At 41.4% G+C, this 18,044-nt stretch overlaps 1 protein-coding gene across 4 annotated transcripts in view; it reads left to right on the top strand.

Moving 5' to 3' along the window:
• The window catches only part of CSRNP3 (cysteine and serine rich nuclear protein 3), a 166,587-nt gene that overhangs the window by 124,652 nt on the left and 23,891 nt on the right, over positions 1-18,044 (top strand). For all 4 annotated transcript variants that reach the window (XM_073634010.1, XM_073634012.1, XM_073634013.1 and 1 more), the window contains 2 exons: positions 4,346-4,516; positions 16,282-16,541. In XM_073634010.1, coding sequence (XP_073490111.1) covers positions 4,346-4,516; positions 16,282-16,541 — 431 coding nt within the window. The remainder of the gene's footprint in view (positions 1-4,345; positions 4,517-16,281; positions 16,542-18,044) is intronic.

Below are 18,044 nucleotides of genomic sequence, written 5' to 3'. Positions count from 1 at the left end.
TTACGAATGATCCAAAATAATGCCGCATCTAAACAAATGAAACAAAATAATAATACGTTTTTATTTAATAATATTTATTTAAGTTCTATTAGTTTACATACGGCATTCGTTATTACGGATAATTTGTAACTTTAAATTTGTTTTCGTTGCATTCACCAACAGCCAAATTTGAAAGGAAATTCCAATACCTTTAATTTAATAGTTTAAGTTATTTAGTTAATTTATAATTTCGGATTTTAGTCCTTATTTTCGAATTTCCGGAAATTCGGATGTTTCCGAATTAACAAATTTTGTCTAAACAATTTGCATATGTCTAAAGTCCATAAAGCATTCCCTTTTGAAGGCAAATAGCCCACTTAGGCAGTAATCCACAAAAGACGCTACCAAGTCTTGGAGTCCATGATTGGCAGTCATCCATAAAGGCAGTAAGTCCATGGGGGTCTCCAGACTCAAGACCCTCACTAGGAACCCAGTGCGGGCTCCTATCATCGTGATCACTCCAGAAGAGTAACCAGCTACACATTAGCAGAATTTCCTCAGGGCTCAACACGGGCTTGGAGCCAGACCCTTTAATGTTGGTTGATCTGTAGGGGGCAGCAACTTTATTTTATTTTTATTCTTTTCTCCCTGGTGTTTATGAAAACTAAAATTGTATACAATGATCTTGGCATACAGACACACACTGCAACACATGCGAATACCTCTTTTTTAGGCAAACAAATGTGAATGCATTTTTTTTTTTTTTTTGCATGTATAGTGTAATTTTATAAGCACAGTACCACGTACAACAGACCCTTGGAACGCAGATAAATCATTTTCAGTTCCCGACGACTGTATAAAATCAGTAGAGTTCTTTTCTTCTGTGATAAAGCAGATGTGAATATGTCCTAGAGGAAATCGCACCATCCAACGTATGGCCTACCTTCTGGATTGGATAGAAAATGATAGAGCTCCAGACAAGAGAAATTGCAAATACAAACTTGTATAATTTTAAAGTTTTTAGTGATTTTTAGCTTTTGACATTTAGGGATACAAAAATAAAACCAAATGAACTCAAGCCAAGCATACTGTGCTAGGTAGGACCAAAGTTTCGGGTGAGAAGAGCTTATGCTCTTCAATGTTCATTCTGCAAGGGCTGGCAAGGAGTTTGGAGCTGGTGGGACACAAACCCTGACTTGGATATTCTCATGACTCATGTAATCTGGATTGCTAGCCTATATTTTAGCTACAAGCAACCTTTTCAGGAAAAGATGACAATCATGTACTACGGGGGGGGGGTTGATTTTTGTCTGCTCTTGTGCATTGGCAGCCCATTACATAGTTACATAGTAGGTGAGGTTGAAAAAAGACACAAGTCCATCAAGTCCAACCTATGTGTGTGATTATGTGTCAGTATTGCATTGTATATCCCTGTATGTTGTGGTCATTCAGGTGCTTATCTAATAGTTTCTTGAAGCTATCAATGCTCCCCGCTGAGACCACCGCCTGTGGAAGGGAATTCCACATCCTTGCCGCTCTTACAGTAAAGAACCCTCTACATAGTTTAAGGTTAAACCTCTATTCTTCTAATTTTAATGAGTGGCCACGAGTCTTGTTAAACTCTCTTCTGCGAAAAAGTTTTATCCCTATTGTGGGGTCACCAGTCCGGTATTTGTAAATTGAAATCATATCCCCTCTCAAGCATCTCTTCTCCAGAGAGAATAAGTTCAGTGCTCGCAACCTTTCCTCATAACTAAGATCCTCCAGACCCTTTATTATCTTTGTTGCCCTTCTTTGTATTCGCTCCATTTCCAGTACATCCTTCCTGAGGATTGGTGCCCAGAACTGGACCGCATACTCTAGGTGCGGCCGGACCAGAGTCTTGTAGAGCGGGAGAATTATCGTTTTATCTCTGGAGTTGATCCCCCTTTTAATGCATGCCAATATTCTGTTTGCTTTGTTAGCAGCAGCTTGGCATTGCATGCCATTGCTGAGCCTATCATCTACTAGGACCCCCAGGTCCTTTTCCATCCTAGATTCCCCCAGAGGTTCTCCCCCCAGTGTATAGATTGCATTCATATTTTTGCCACCCAAATGCATTATTTTACATTTTTCTACATTGAACCTCATTTGCCATGTAGTTGCCCACCCCATTAATTTGTTCAGGTCTTTTTGCAAGGTTTCCACATCCTGCGGAGAAGTTATTGCCCTGCTTAGCTTAGTATCGTCTGCAAATACAGAGATTGAACTGTTTATCCCATCCTCCAGGTCGTTTATGAACAAATTAAATAGGGTTGGTCTCAGCACAGAACCCTGGGGAACCCCACTACCCACCCCTGACCATTCCGAGTACTCCCCATTTATCACCACCCTCTGAACTCGCCCTTGTAGCCAGTTTTCAATCCATGTACTCACCCTATGGTCCATGCCAACGGACCTTATCTTGTACAGTAAACGTTTATGGGGAACTGTGTCAAATGCTTTTGCAAAATCCAGATACACCACGTCTACGGACCTTCCTTTTATCTAGATGGCAACTCACCTCCTCATAGAAGGTTAATAGATTGGTTTGGCACGAACGATTCTTCATGAATCCATGCTGATTACTGCTAATGATATCGTTCTTATTACTAAAATCTTGTATATAGTCCCTTATCATCCCCTCCAAGAGTTTACATTCTATTGATGTTAGGCTAACTGGTCTGTAATTCCCAGGGATGTATTTTGGGCCCTTTTTATATATTGGTGCTACATTGGCTTTTCTCCAATCAGCTGGTACCATTCCAGTCAGTAGACTATCTGTAAAAATTAGGAACAACGGTCTGGCAATCACTTGACTGAGTTCCCTAAGTACCCTTGGATGCAAGCCATCTGGTCCCGGTGATTTATTAATGTTAAGTTTCTCAAGTCTAATTTTAATTCCGTCCTCTGTTAACCATGGAGGTGCTTCCTGTGTTGTGTCATGAGGATAAACACTGCAGTTTTGGTTACTGAAGCCCTCCGATTCACACATGAAGACTGAGGAGAAGAATAAATTCAATTCAATTCAAAAGCTTAACTCCAGAAAACTATTAAACATCATGTGTGCAGAGGCTTTAAAGACATCAATATTGGCACATTCTTTCACAAAGTTAATTATCTCGCTGTTCTAAGGCTGGCCATACACAGTGCAAATTTCTTTCCGAAAGATTTTGCACGATTCCCCCATTAACAGTGTTGACAAGGGAATCAGCAATTGTCTTCTCCGTGCGGACAAAGCCATCCCTGCCTTGAGAGGACAGTGATTATTGCTAGTGGCTATAGCAGCCACTAGCGATAGTTGCAAGAGAGTCCAGCAGGCTGGTTGTACCCAAGTTGATTAATCATGGGGGTATGTCCCCTTCTTTAAAGTCCAGTATTAATTCAAAAAAGTTTTAGGATGTAAAACCAACCTATCTCTGAGGGAAAGAGGGCAAATGTACATGGCACCAGTAATAAACTAGCATAGATGGTGAGATCAGACAGAGGGAGAGTTTTGGGGAGGGGGGGAGGGGTTTAGGAGTGTCACAGAGGGGGTTGTAAAGCTGTTGGATCATGAGTAAGAAAGCCCATATCTAGATTTAGGCCATTTTATATGACTAAATCCCAAGAACTCTGTAGTGCTGTTGCAGTCAGCAAGTGGAACCCCTGTATGTGTGAAACATATCTCTAAAAGTGAGCTAAGTTGTGAGACATGGGTGGTAGGACAGGTACAGATCAACACTGTTCTCCCACAGGGGAGCTCTTTTGATGGTGGTTTTGTGTTTTTCACCCCTTTAGCCTGCAGTGGTCTATGTGTGCATAGCTACCCTGGTAAAGACGACACAACCGTTGCTTGTTCTTGATCCAGAGCTGGAGGACAGACAGTGAAAAATGCCCCTTGGTAGTAGGATGCCTGTTACGGGTGTCCTGATGTAAATCCAGTGGCAAAAGAGAAGGGTCTAAATGTCCACATCCTGTGGTGAAAAGGCTGCAGTGATAGATGAAGGGAAACTCATATGCTCTAAAAGGTTATGTGGTTTGCGCCATTCTTTTTTGCTCTGAACACAGATACACCTTTAATGATTATATTCTGTACCCTGATTTGTAGCCACTCTGTTGGACACCAGTGCAAGCACTATCACTGCTAAATATACTGTGAAAGACAATGGTGGTAGGATAATTGATACCAAGATCCGATATCTAGAGCAGAGGTTATCAATCACTGTTTTTAATTAGTAACCACTTATGAAACTTTTACTATACTTTTAAAACATGTATTACTTTAATATTATGCCTTTCTACACTCTTGCTCACATTTTATTTAAATTCAGTTAAATTTTAATTATGATCTTTTCATTCCCTGCAGACACATGTGACAGCACTGCAGCTATGAGTGGGATTCTGAAGAGGAAATTTGAAGAAGTCGATGGATCTTCACCCTGTTCTTCTATCCAGGAATCGGATGAAGACATATCCAGTAGTGAAAGTGGGGACAGTTTTGACAGTGTCAATCCTTCGAGCTCAAGTCATGTCACACGTATGTGGAGGTTTTTTAGCATATGTCTTGTGCTTGCTGGGCTTTGGTTTAATGTAGTTTCACGTATGTGAGGGAGTACCCGTGTTGATCACTTGTGAATTTTGGCATGGGTGGCATTGAACAACCCTTTGTCTTAATGCAAAGTTAGAACCTTATGGAACCCTAACCCTTCATTGAGACCTATCAACAAACCTTCACACAGTATAACAAACCTGCATAGCATGAACCACTGATCAACAAGTGGAGTAAGAGACACATATTTTGAGTCCAAGCTAAACCTCCAGGGCCACAGGTCTTTTAGAAGTTTTATGCTTCTGCTGGTCTGACATACATTATATTGCCAAAAGTATTAGGACGTCTGCCTTTTACATGCACATGAACTTTAATGGCATCCAAGTCTTAGTCCGTAGGGTTCAATATTGAGTTGGCCCACCCTTTGCAGCAATAACTGCTTCAACTCTTCTGGGAAGGCTGTCCAGAAGGTTTAGGAGTCTGTCTATGGGAATTTTTTACCATTCTTCCAGAAACACGTTTGTGAGGTCAGGCACTGATGTGGACGAGAGAGCCTGGCTCGCAGTCTTCTCTCTAATTCATCACAAAGGTGTTCTATCGGGTTGAGGTCAGGACTCTGTGCAGGCCCATCAAGTTCCTCCACCCCAAACACACTCATCCGTGTCTTTTATGGACCTTGCTTTGCGCACTGGTGCGTATTCATGTTGGAACAGGAAGGGACCATCCCCACAAAGTTGAGAGCATGAAATTATCCAAAACGTCTTGGTATGCTGATGCCTTAAGTTTCCTCCACTGAAACTAAGGGGCCAAGCCCAACCCCTGAAAAACAAACCCTATGCCCTTTCCCCCCCTCCACCAAATGATTTGGACCAGTGCACAAGACGACAAGGTCCATAAAGACATGGATTAGCGAGTTTGGGGTGGAGGAACTTGACTGGTCTGCACAGATTCCTGACCTCAACCCTAAAGAACACCTTTGGGATGAATTAGAGAGGAGACTGCGAGCCAGGCCTTCTTGTCCACATCAGTGCCTGACCTTACAACTGTGCTTCTGGAAGAATGGTCAAATATTCCCATGGACACACTCCTAAACATTGTGGACAGCTTTCCCAGCAGAGTTTTAAGCTATTACATCTGCAAAGGGTGAGCCAACTCAATATTGAACCCTATGGACTAAGACTGGGATGCCATTAAAGTTCATGTGTGTGTAAAGATAGGCGGCCCAATACTTTTGGTTATATAGTGTATAAGAAACCCTGTTGCTGCTTCTGATTAAATGACCTGCACACAACTAAGTTGGATCACGCAGCAGGTTAAGTTTGATTCTCCAACTGTGAAGGTTTTTGTCTCCATGCCCTCCAACAAGGCCATAATAAGTGGGTTGTTCGCCTTCTGCTAAATGTCCTGCTCTAATTGCTAATCCAAAAGTTTGCATTTTGAAGATAATCATACTGTTGGTCAGCACAATGGCATTCTCTATAACAAGAGATAGCTACATGTATATACATCTTTTTACAAAGGCTAGAAACTTGTTAGCGCTCATTCATGCTTGAGCCGTGAAAACCATAGATGGGATGGGGGACTCAATGGTTCCAGTGATTAGGAGGATGCCCACCATTGGACCTAATGTAATGCAAACCCAAACATCTACATGTAGGAGTTTGGAAGAGGGTTGTCTAGTCCACTGCAGAGATTTGTCCTGGACTAGGATCTGGTTTGCCACCTGGAGTGCCAAGGTTCGCCATCACTGCCCTAGGCAGTTAGAAGTAGAGCACTGCTGCGTTAACTTAATTTAAATAACCTAAGTAGTTTAACATCGCAGCTACAAAGACACGCTGATCATCCTTGTAATCTGGTCAATGGTATAATTCAGTGTAATAAAACACTCCATTTTTAATTCCCCATAGACAAAGAATTTTGTTGTGAAATGAGTATCTCTGATGCTCAAAAAATGTTTGCTACAGCTAGATAAAATACACTTTTTTTTTTTTTTTTCTAAATTGGCCGCAGCAGTAAATTGCAGACACTGCCTTTGAAAATTGAGTGACCTAGGAGCCCTAAATACTAGAGAGCCTTAAATCCTGGAGAGCCTTAATATGCAAATGTCTAAACCGCAGTGTTGCGAGCTGGTCCATTCCTACCACACTTTATTACTGGTCAGTAAGGCTGGCTTCTGCCAAAATATATTTGGCTGATCTGCATTTGACTGATCTCCTGTGGTCTTTGTTTCTGGATACATCATGGTGTTGGGCCAGTAGGCATCGGTCCCATGTCCCCAATGATGCTGGGCTCTATAGCAAAAATATGATCATAGTAACACCCTTTTGTTTAGTGAAACTGCCTCTCTAAATGCATGAAATATTTTAAAAATGTAACAAACTTGTTCAGTAATGATTTATTAATATTGTGCAGTTGGTTACTACACATCATTAATCCTCTCTGCAGTGTTACTGAACAAACTTGAATGTTTTTGTTCTATTATTTTCTGGAAAAAAAATTATACTGGCTGCAAGCTTCGAGGCGCTTTTACTGTCAGAGGTGGTGTTTGCTGTACATGGAAATATTAATCTCTGCAACAGGACGTTAATTAGATACTGGAGAACACTGGTCAAAGCACAGTGTGTTGCCTTTTCACATGGAGCATGTAATGTACAAAGCAATATTTCCAGAACTGAGAGCGAGGCAGTTTACCCTCTAAAGAGCTTAATGGCAGTCTGCCAATCACAAAGCAGCATTTGGCTTCATCTGCAGCTTGGCTCCTGCAGATATATTCTTAGTCTCTGTATAATAAGCCTGTCATTTCTTGGAGAAAAGCATCGCCATATGAGCATATAAATATAGCTTGCTTTATCAGTCCAAAAACAGAATAATAAAAAATGCTAATTATAAAAACAAATTTTGCGCACACTCTCTGTTCTCAAGTATCAAGGTCTAATTTTTCATGCATTTCTGGAGTTTCCAGGTCTCCCAAATACATTTTGTGCTATTTATATGCATCTTAAAACTTAGCTTGGTATGTCCAAAACTTGGATTTGCACTGAATGCTGGAGCTTTTAAAGTACAGCTAAAAATTCTTGTATCAGTCTAAACAAGTACCAAATTCAGTTACTATGTGATGCGCAAGCCGCCTAAAGCGGAAAAAAAAAATCCTTTAACTGAGCCAAATTCTCCATTTTGTCTGGCATGTTCCCCCTCCCAGACACTGAAGATCAATGTGGGAAGGTTTTGGCAACCCATAAAGCAGTAGACGGGACTAGCTGTGGCCAGGTGCGGTGACCACGCTGATAGCTGTGCCCCCTGCAAAACATCTTCTGATCTTACTGTAGTTCAAATAGGCCTAGCCTATAAGGGGCAATTCTGCTTTGAATACAGAAGCAGTGCCGTATTGTTGCCACCCCATCACAGGAAGCTGCATTAGGTGAAGTTCACTGACAGGCACAACAGGTATTTGTGGGACTAAGAGAAAAGTAAGATGTCCTTATTAAATGCTGCAGTACATATTGATGGTTTTTAATGAGGTGCCATTGTTCTGCTGTAAGGGTGGTAAGATATATGCTCTATATGTTTCTGGGTCTGCACACCAGCCACCGGTCAAAAAAGTATTTCCATTCTTGTTGTATTTTTATTTTATATGATAACGGTGTTTAGGGAAAAAAAGGGAACGACCAACAGTGGAAGGTAACACTGAAAACATAAATTGGGGGTAGTAAGCTAGGACCCAAGGCATGAATCCCAAATCGATAGTTTCCCAGTTGCTCAACCCACAGTCCCTGACCCTTTTTCAACCCTGATGCCAAGATGCCTAGACCAAATTTGGCATAGTCAGTATAGGTCAGTTAACTTGACTACAGGTTTTGGGAACTAGGAACTTGCTCAGGTGTGCATTTTCCTCTATCCTACTGCACTGATTTAATGCTGTAAGATACAAAAATAATCATTTTTTATTCATTTAATAATTTGTGTGAAAAAGTGTACACAGAGCAGCACTAAACATCGGAATATTGGATGTCAATCTATATATGTACATACAATGAGTGTGCATCCACATAAATAAAAGTTCCTAAACATCAAGTGAAAACAGTGATGTGCAAATCTTCTAAACAAAACATTGACATCACAAGTTAATCCCCACCCAACATGTGTAGCCTATATAAACTGCATTAGATGCCACTGGTGTTTGCTCCTGTTCCTCCGATGACGCTGTTTGACAGTAAAACATGTTGGGTGGGGCTTAAATTGTGATGTCAGCGTGCATGCTGTGTGGCCAGCAGCGACGCATCAGTACATGCTGTGACGTGCTATATTTTCTTTTACCTCTGTGTACCTGTCTATTGTTAAACCAGTTCCCATCCGACCTATAGCAAAATGACAACCAGGCGGGACTTTTGTTGGACATCATGTGACACCCTGGGGCCACACTGGCGTGATCTGTCACCTGTGCCCATCAGACACAGCCAATGGGTGATTAGTGTACTGGCCCTTTCCGTTGTGTATAATTGTGTTGCTATCTGTGATTGGTCACAGTGATCACATGGTAACGACGAGGAGAATCACAGCCCATCTGTACTATCTGTATTGGCTTTGGCTGATCAGAACAAAACACACTAACTGAATCAGTTTCATTCAGTAAAAATGGTTGTTTATACCAGTAAATTTCACTGGAATAAGCAATCATAATGTGCGTAATAATAAAAAATAAATAAAAAAAAATCCTGATCACTTTACCTTTGGTAATAGTTCTTGTGGCGTGAATACACCACTAAGAATGAAGCCCCCAGCAGCTGCCACTGCAAGAATTTTACAAACCTAGTGATGTCACATGGAGTAATAAAAGCTGTTTATCGGTGCATAAACCAGGTGAAAGGGCAAAAACCAATGACATGCTCCAGATGGGGAGGTTTGGGGATCAATTTGGGTGATGTCAGAACATAACCCTTTAAGTGAAACTGTCACATTTTTATACTAAGGGAGGGACAGTCTAGTTATACTTGAGAGTAGAGGGCAAAGAGATTGTTTGTTTCTCCAGGACACAGGCATTTGGGATCTATGTTTGGTATCCATTAAACTCCTTTTAGAGATGAGTAACCGTTTTTAGTGCATGAATAAATGTCATGCATATCTACATGTGCTTTAAATATATTTTGCTCTGCTATTTACACTGTGCTTAATACTCTGCAGAATAATTACAATCAACTTTTGCACCCAAGGCTTTTTTTTTTTTTTTTTAATTCAGTTGGTTAATTCTTCTCGGCAGTAGTGCCAAGAATTGGTGCAGGGTTTAACATGCCTGCACTTTCACTTAAAAATAGCTCTACAGAAACCCCAGCCAATCATTCCCAGCAGCCCCTATTCTGCAAGACTGCTAATTGCCTCCATTTTATCGCTTCTGCGACTCATGAAGGCTGCATTTATGTTGTCTGCAGAAGAAAAAAAAAAATGTTAATTGGGCCTATTAGTGAAACGGCTTTTTATGTAGATTATGGAGGAACAATAATTTCCAGTCAGCTGCACTGGTCCAGGGATTCCAGCTTTGACCCTGATAGATGCTGTGCAGTTGCTTTTCTTTCTCTGCAGTCATTCAGTCGCTCATGTGAAACAAGAGGTTTAAAAATGGATGAATGCTCTACTGCCTCCAGATGTTCTGTGAATATTACATAGAGGATGATGACGACAAACCATTTAGATTTCTGAATGTCGGACTTGTTTTTATTGCTGTAAGACCTTGTAGCTGGTGTAACTGGTCAGTTGATTATTTTTGTGTGGGTGAATAGACTACCTGTGTAGTCTGTTCAAGCGGCTCCTGTATTATGGCAAAGTTAGTACCCTTGCTGCTTTTTTACCACTACAAATGTGTACTCAAGCAGTTTTGTCCCCAAAGAATGATTGCCAGTTTTTCTAGTGGAATGGAATGCTTGTAAGTGTCACCGCACTGGGGTCAAAAAAAGATTAAGGGGCCTTAGTGTTGCTTGATCTCTTCAGTAGACTTTTGAAGTAGGACATTTTATTAGGTAGCATGGCAGCAACTCATGCCACCACCACAGATGCTACAATCGGGGCTAGGACAAGGGTGGGCAGGAGGGGCAGCTGCCCTGGGCACTGGGGTATTGTGAGGTGCGGGGGGCTTCACAAGGAGATTAGGGGGGGGGAGGCAATCTGTGTTGGGAGAAGGAATTTGGGGGCGGCAGAGGTTAAAAATTGTCCTAGGAGGGTAAATTTGGGGAGGTGTGCTTGAAGTGATGATTTGGGGGGGGGGGATTGGGTTGAGAGGAGGGATGGGGATTTATGCTAGAAGGGGGATGGGGGGGGGGGGGGTTGTGCTAAAAAAGGTAATATGGTGGGGGGCAGGGGCTTTGTGCTAGGAGGAGTGATATTATATTATTTATTTATTTTTGTGCTAGTAGGGATGTCTGAGGGGCATTTGTGCTAGGAGGGGATTTTTTTTTTTTTTTTTGGGGGGTGGGGGGAATTTGTGGTAGGATGGAGGCTTGGAGGAGGGGAATTTTGTTCTGGGAGGGGGTGGATGGGAGTGGGGGGTAGAGGATTTGTGCTCAGAGGGGAACTTTGAGGGGTAGAGGATTTGTGCTAGGAAGGGTGAATTATTATTATTTTTTATTTTTTGTTCTTGCTGGGAGCATATGCAAAATGAGAGGGTTTGAGGTAGGGGGGTGGATTTTTACTGGGAGGAGGGGAAACTTGTGCTCAGGGGTAAGCAAGCAGATTAGGTATGTTAAGGATCCTAGTCCCAACCCGCTTGCCCGATCCCACCAGGAAGCCAACACTGCACACCGCTAATCACAGGCATTGAGACATTTCCCGGTCTGTGCAGATTAGGGCTCCCTTCCTGCTTCCTCGGGTGGGGGATTGTGCTGGGAGCATATGCGAAATGAGAGGGTTTAAGCTGCGGGCATGGGGGGATTTGTACTGGAAGGGAGGATTTCAGCAGGGGGGTGGACTTGTACTGGGGGGAGGGGAAATTTATGCTTGGGGAGTAAGCATGCAGATTGATTGATTGTTGTTTTTTTTTTGTTTTTGTTTTTTTGTTTCTTTGTTTTTTTTTTTTTTTTCCTGGGAAGGGATTTTTGCTGATACATAATGCTCATACAGCTTGTGGGGGAGGCAATTTGGCATGTTTGCCCTGGGCTCTATATGACCTTGTTACAATGCTGGGTCTGCTCAAATGAGGCAGTATGTGTCTCTGCGGGACAGGTCCTAGGCAGTCAATGGACCTGATGGTAAAATGAAATATTGTGAGCTACTTTTTAATTTTATTTTATTTTCAGCACGCATCAATGCACAGCATGGGCACTGCAACTTGGGTACATTGTTCACTACTGTAGTAGTGCAATGGAGTAATACCACTGTGGTTTGTACAGAATGCAGAAAAGCATGTATTGACACATGGTTCCACAACCCATTGGTGTCGCTAGACCTTTAGTGAATTTTTGTGTTCATAAGCACAGAACGAAGGCAGAAAAGACCATGAGCAGCTTGCGTGCAAATACAATATGATGATAAAAGGAGAGATTCTGCATAATATGGACTGGAAAATTTTAAAGGCCAGCCTAATTTAATCAAGCCGTGCATGGTAATGTTGCCATGTGTTTTGATTGCTAAGCAGTCATATTAAAAAGTGGACAGTTTTTTTTTTTCTGCCACATGCAAAGCACTTCAATAAATATTCTGATTTGTTTTATACGAGGACAAAATGTATCATGAAGGTAATAAGTATGAATACCAACTATGTAGGAGACAGCTGATTTTCTGCTGAGGTGCAATATGGTTTCATTAATGCTGGTTTGACATCATGAGACTAGCAGAGGAGAGTGCTTCCAGGTTGGAGTCCTGCCAGAACGCAGATTGTGTTTAGTGACCATGACGCATTCTCTTTCCAGTAAGAAGAAAATGTATATGATTGATGTCAGGGACTGATTGGTGCCTGGTTGGAATAAGGCTTATTTTGTGTGTGTGTGTGTGTGTGTGTGTGTCTACTTTTTTTCCAAGTGGTGTATTCATTTTTTCATTAGGTAGCATTCGATTATCCTCGATCTATTGCCAAACATTCTTTTTATGTTGTGTAACTGTTATTCTTCATACTCCAGTATGCTCTATTTGCAGCTCTTTTGGCACTGTAGCTTGTCAGTTTCCAAGATACACGGGGGAAATGTTTACTCACACGTTCTGTAGCTCTTTGCCAATGTGTGACTATGACCCAAGGGTGAAGATTTTCTTTAGAGCGGTATTAAACCCAAAACCAAACATGTTAATATTTTGCTGCTTACCAATATTTAGATGTGATGGTTCAGTTGCATTAGATTTCTTTTTAAGACTTTTTTTTTTTTTTTCTGTTTTCACCTGCTGATCTGGCCAGTAATACACTTCCTGTATTAGAGCGGATGAATTGGCATAGCAGACAGCAGCAGTGTTAAATGTACTAGCACATTTAAATACACTAACAAATTGAAGCCAAAATCCAGTTCACACTTTATTTTCCATTACACAAATCCGTTTTCTCTTCTTTTTTGGGATAAACGTTTAACACCAATAAAGATTGAACATTGTATGCATCCAGTCAGTGCTTTATTCCTGTAAACTGATACATCTGGAAGAGAGCTTGTTCTTTTTGAAAAACTGACCTACTGGCTTCATCACCAGATGAAAACAGAAGAAAGCGCGCCTTAAAAAACAAACGCATGCAGCCATCATGTTTAAGAACTGGTAAGCTGCAATACATTGTTTGTTTTTTGGTTTATTACTGATTTAAATAACAGAATAAGGTTGAGAGATATGTTGATTGTGCTGACTAGTTCCTCAAAGACAGCCCTCCAGATTCCTGTTTTTCTACCAAATAGGTTTTGCATATCTTAGAAATATATGCTTTGGATCATTCTTCTGTATCTGCACCTAACAAGGACTGACCATAAGGGATGGTACAACATGTAAAATAAGAGGGGTCCTTTTTCCTGGTTCAATTTTTGCACTCTGTATAAAGCCGGCCATAGAAGGTTCGAATCTCGGCTGGATCAGAGGGACTGGCCGAGATTCGAATCGTGTATGGGCAGGCTAATTGTACTCAAGTTGATTGATCTTGGGTACAACCAGCCTGGCTGATTGATTGATTTTTTTTAAATGTATTTTTTCATTGGATGATAAAATCAGCAGAGCTTCCCTCATTTCAGATCTTCCCCTCAGATCTACAGCGACTGCACTTCCAAGTGCACTTGTAGTGCAAAGTGGATTTGCCTTTCGTAAATAACCCCCAAGGTGTTCTCTATCCATTGTCTGTCTGCGTTTTTATCTGTTTTTAACTTTTTTTCATGTCCTACCAAAAACCATTGGCTTTTATGGATGACCGGAGCTTAGACCCTTGTCACACCTAGGTAACCTTAAGATCTTTACATGCCTAAGGACAAAAACTGTATGAGACCTTTTAATTCACATTGCACAAAGCTTAAACACAGTTTCCAAACCAGGCCAAACATACTACAATTTCCTTTTCTTTTTTTCTTCACTTGGATTTTATTCAGAAAATGTTTGAGTTGCATTCAATCAAAAGGTACAATGCAGTAAACAATGGTGCATATGCGTGCGTACTTGAGAAGAAGAGAGAGATTGAGTAAATGTCTAATACCAAATCGTTGTGACATGCAAAATTAAACGGTTGGCAAATACTCATAGTGGATGTCCATCAAGTACTACCGTTATGTTGCGTCTTTATCCAAAGTTTAATAACGTGTATCCAAAGAGTCTGAGGATAATAAGATTAGTTTCCTAGGCCTACTGTCGGGGAGCAAATGCTCATAAGCGAGAACTGATCTGGGTGCCGTTCATCTACCCTAGAGCTGTATTTCTTGAATCTCTAATCCACGGGGTCCAAAGGGAGTAGAAACTATCTGTTGTGAGCTGAGCCTGGGCAGACCTGTATTCCATCATCAAATGTTCCTTGAGAATAGTGATCAGCTGTGGTATGATGGGGGGAGAGTCAGATTTCCGGTTGCGTGCCAATACTATGCGGTCCAGGATGAGTATGTGGGTCACGATGTGTGTCCACCTGGGCCATGCATCAAGATCTAGTCCCAGAAGGGCCAATGGTGGTGAGATGGTAGCTTGTACCCCGGTTACAGATACAAGAAGTGCGGTTTACACCTGACCAGAAGGACTTTAATTTCGGACATTCCCACCAGATGTGTAGAAGGGTTCCCCACAGTCCACACTGTCTCCCAGCAGTTAGTACAATTTTTCCTTTTTCAAGCTTTACTTCAAAAGGATCAACCTAGAAAATTAATTCTATTTGTATCCAAATAGCCATGACTTTGTACTATATAATTGTTGGTAGATTTACTCTAGATTGTACTGTGATTGCAATGTGTATAGACTTTATTGGTTCCTATACAAGTTAATTAGCAGGAGGTCTGGAAGGCATTTTAAACACATTATTTCCTTAAACATTCCCCAAGAGACCAAAACGCTCAAAAATCATAAGGTGTTAATTTTATATTGACCAAAATATGAAAGCTCATCACCTGCTCCAAGGGTCCTAATGACTTGTGAGTTCATTCTGCACTGACCTTTGCAGTGTTTGCTACTATCTCGTGTAGCTTTTTCTCTAAAACTCTGCCACTAAGGCCAGAAGGTGTATTTTGACCTGTCACAGAACACAAAGTGAAGAAAAAAGCATGGTAATGGTAGGGGTGTGAAAACATGCCAGGACTGAGATCGTTGAATACACATTAACATATATTTATGTTAGCATTTGATTGTAGGTCTGTCCACTTTTCAATCACTTCTGATCCTGCCAGTATGTCAGCTTTTCAACCTTCTTCCTTCCCCTTTTTTATTTATTTTTTTAAATTAGACCCAGTTATCCAGCAAAAGGTGGCAGTTAAAGGGTAGAGACAAACCATATACTGACTGCAGTGTGTACAATGATCAGATGTATTTGTATAGTTAAATCTTTTATCCCAAAAGGGAGGAAAAAGTTAGTCTATTTGTTTGAAAAGTGTAGGCCCCTTTTACACATGCAGACTGTCAGTTTAGTCACTTTTTGTCATTCGTGGTGTGTGGGGTTTTTTCTTTTTTTTTTTTTCTTCCCATTCGTTTCCTGGAGTCCTTACCCACTTGAGTCCTGGAGCCATTCTTTCATGCAAAAAAATGGACAGTTTGTCTGTTTACATCCAGGTTTCATCTGATCCGTTTTTTTTAAGGTAAGAAAAATGGGGCTTTAAACCGTTCCAAAAAAACGGATGTTGACCGAAGCGAATGTAAATGGATGATCGTCCATTTACATCTGTTTTTCCATTGCAATGTATTAATGTTCGGTCCACATGTGTTAAGGGGCCTTAGGCTTAAGTCCGACTAAATGTACTAGTCCATCTAACCCTACCCTCTCTACAGGTTTACAGGGCTGCTGTCCAAGGGTAGCTACTGTGTTCCTGCATAGATGAAGTACAGAAGCGAATGTAGCCACCCTAGGACAGTTACTGGGTGGATAAGGTGAAACTATGGATGGAAAGCCTATAAAGAAAAAAAAAAAAAAAAAATGAATGCAGCCACCACATAAGGACTGGTTAGCTGCAAAATGTAACATTTTTTCGTTTTTTGGGTTTAAATATACTTTAGGTCTGAGAAGTAGTGTTTATTAAGACGTGTAGGTCTTAATTTATGTATGAAATGTGTAGGAATTATTCAGTTTCTTTGTTTTTACAATTTACATCACAGGAGGTAATCTCTGAAATTTATTTTCTTTTGTTTACCAGCATCATCCATTCTAAAGCGAGAGAAGAGGCTGAGAGCCAAGAATGTTCGCTTCAACTGTGTCACAGTGTATTATTTCACCAGGAGACAGGGCTTCACCAGTGTACCCAGTCAAGGCGGAAGTACCTTGGGGATGTCCAGCCGTCACAACAGTATACGTCAGTACACTCTGGGAGAGTTTGCTGTCGAGCAAGACCGGCTGCATAAGGAAATGTTGAGAGATCATCTGCGAGAAGAAAAGCTCAACTCTCTGAAACAGAAGGTAACATTTTAGATTTGGTGTCTGAACCAGACCTGGAGGCTGGACTGGCCATTGAGTAACCCTGGCAAATGTCAGAGGGACTTGCATGTGTGAGAGCATCTCTGGGCCCCTCAACCAGTCTGCCTCAAGGAGAAGGGCTCTCAATTGGATATAAAAATATTGTTTTAATGGCGGATGAGGTGACCGCTAAAGAATCTTTATTTAAAGGGTAGTTATGTCCTAAAGCAAACCTGTGCTTTGTCCATTATTTTAAAGGCTTGGTGCACCTTAGAAATTGGCCCATGTAGACTAGGGGCCCCAGCAAAAAATACTCTGAAAACACACTGTGTTGTTTGTAAAAATGGCTGAAAAACTCAATGTTTACATTCCTATGCCCCAGTTCATTTTCAGGACATGGGGTACAACAAAATGACTATCAAGACTCTTTTTGAGGAGCGATTTTATCGCTCCACAAAGGAGGAGACTCAACTGCAAGTTTGTTGTAACCCATGTCCTTGAAAATAGCCAGGTTTGATGGGTGACAGCAAAGGCCTTCTGGCATTTGCATTAAATATTTTTACAAATGGTAGTGTATTTTAAATTACTGGGATCCCTAGTTACCAAGGGCCAGTTTATGTAAAAGGTGAACCTAGCCTTTAATGTACTTAAAGTGATTGTAAAGTTTTTTTTTTTTTTTTTTTTTTTTTTATAACATGTCATACTTGCCTCCACTGTGCAGTTCGTTTTGCACAGAGTGGCCACGAACACCGACTTTTGGGGTCCCTCTCGTGGCTCACTTATCAGATAACCCCCTAGGAGAAGCGCTCTCCTGGGGGGTTACCTTGCGGGTGCACTCCCGAGTCCAGCATTTGCGTCCATAGACATGAATCCCGGACTCAGCCCTGCCCCCGGCGCCCGCTTCATTGGATTTGATTGACAGCAGTGGGAGCCAATGGCTGCGCTGCTATCAATCTATCCAATCAAGAGCCGTGAACCCCCTGGCAAAGGAAAAGCGCATCTCCACCAGGTGGAATTTCAGGGCTCAGGTAAGTAAAACGGGGGGGCTGGGGGGGGGCGGTGACTGCCAGGTGTTCTTTCACCTTAATGCATATGGTGCATTAAGGTGAAAAAACACGAGGGTTTACAACCCCTTTAAAGCAAAACTAAACCCACTGATTTTCAACAATTTCCCAAAACCGTTATGGTATGGTTCTCCTGATTGTCACAAAGGCCAGTGTGCTTATTTTGGTTCTCAACCAAACTTTCAAGCTCTCAAACGGCTGTGGTCATAGCTTGTCACATGCAACACCAAGGCAACTGCAGAAAAGACGGTAAAATGGCACCATCTTGAACTGCGAAGGATAGGAGGAATTCATTCCACTCTAACTTCCCAACTGCATTGTTCCAACTGCCAAAAGCAAAAATACTCATTACTTCCATGTTTGGAGGAGCTCCAGTCTGGAAAAAGAAAATTAAATGTCAGCAGCTACAAATACTGTAACTGCTGACTTTTAATATAGGGAC

Source organism: Aquarana catesbeiana, linkage group LG06, assembly GCF_042186555.1.
Source record: "Aquarana catesbeiana isolate 2022-GZ linkage group LG06, ASM4218655v1, whole genome shotgun sequence".
Lineage (NCBI taxonomy): Eukaryota > Metazoa > Chordata > Amphibia > Anura > Ranidae > Aquarana > Aquarana catesbeiana.
This window is presented reverse-complemented; position numbering and strand designations above follow the sequence as displayed.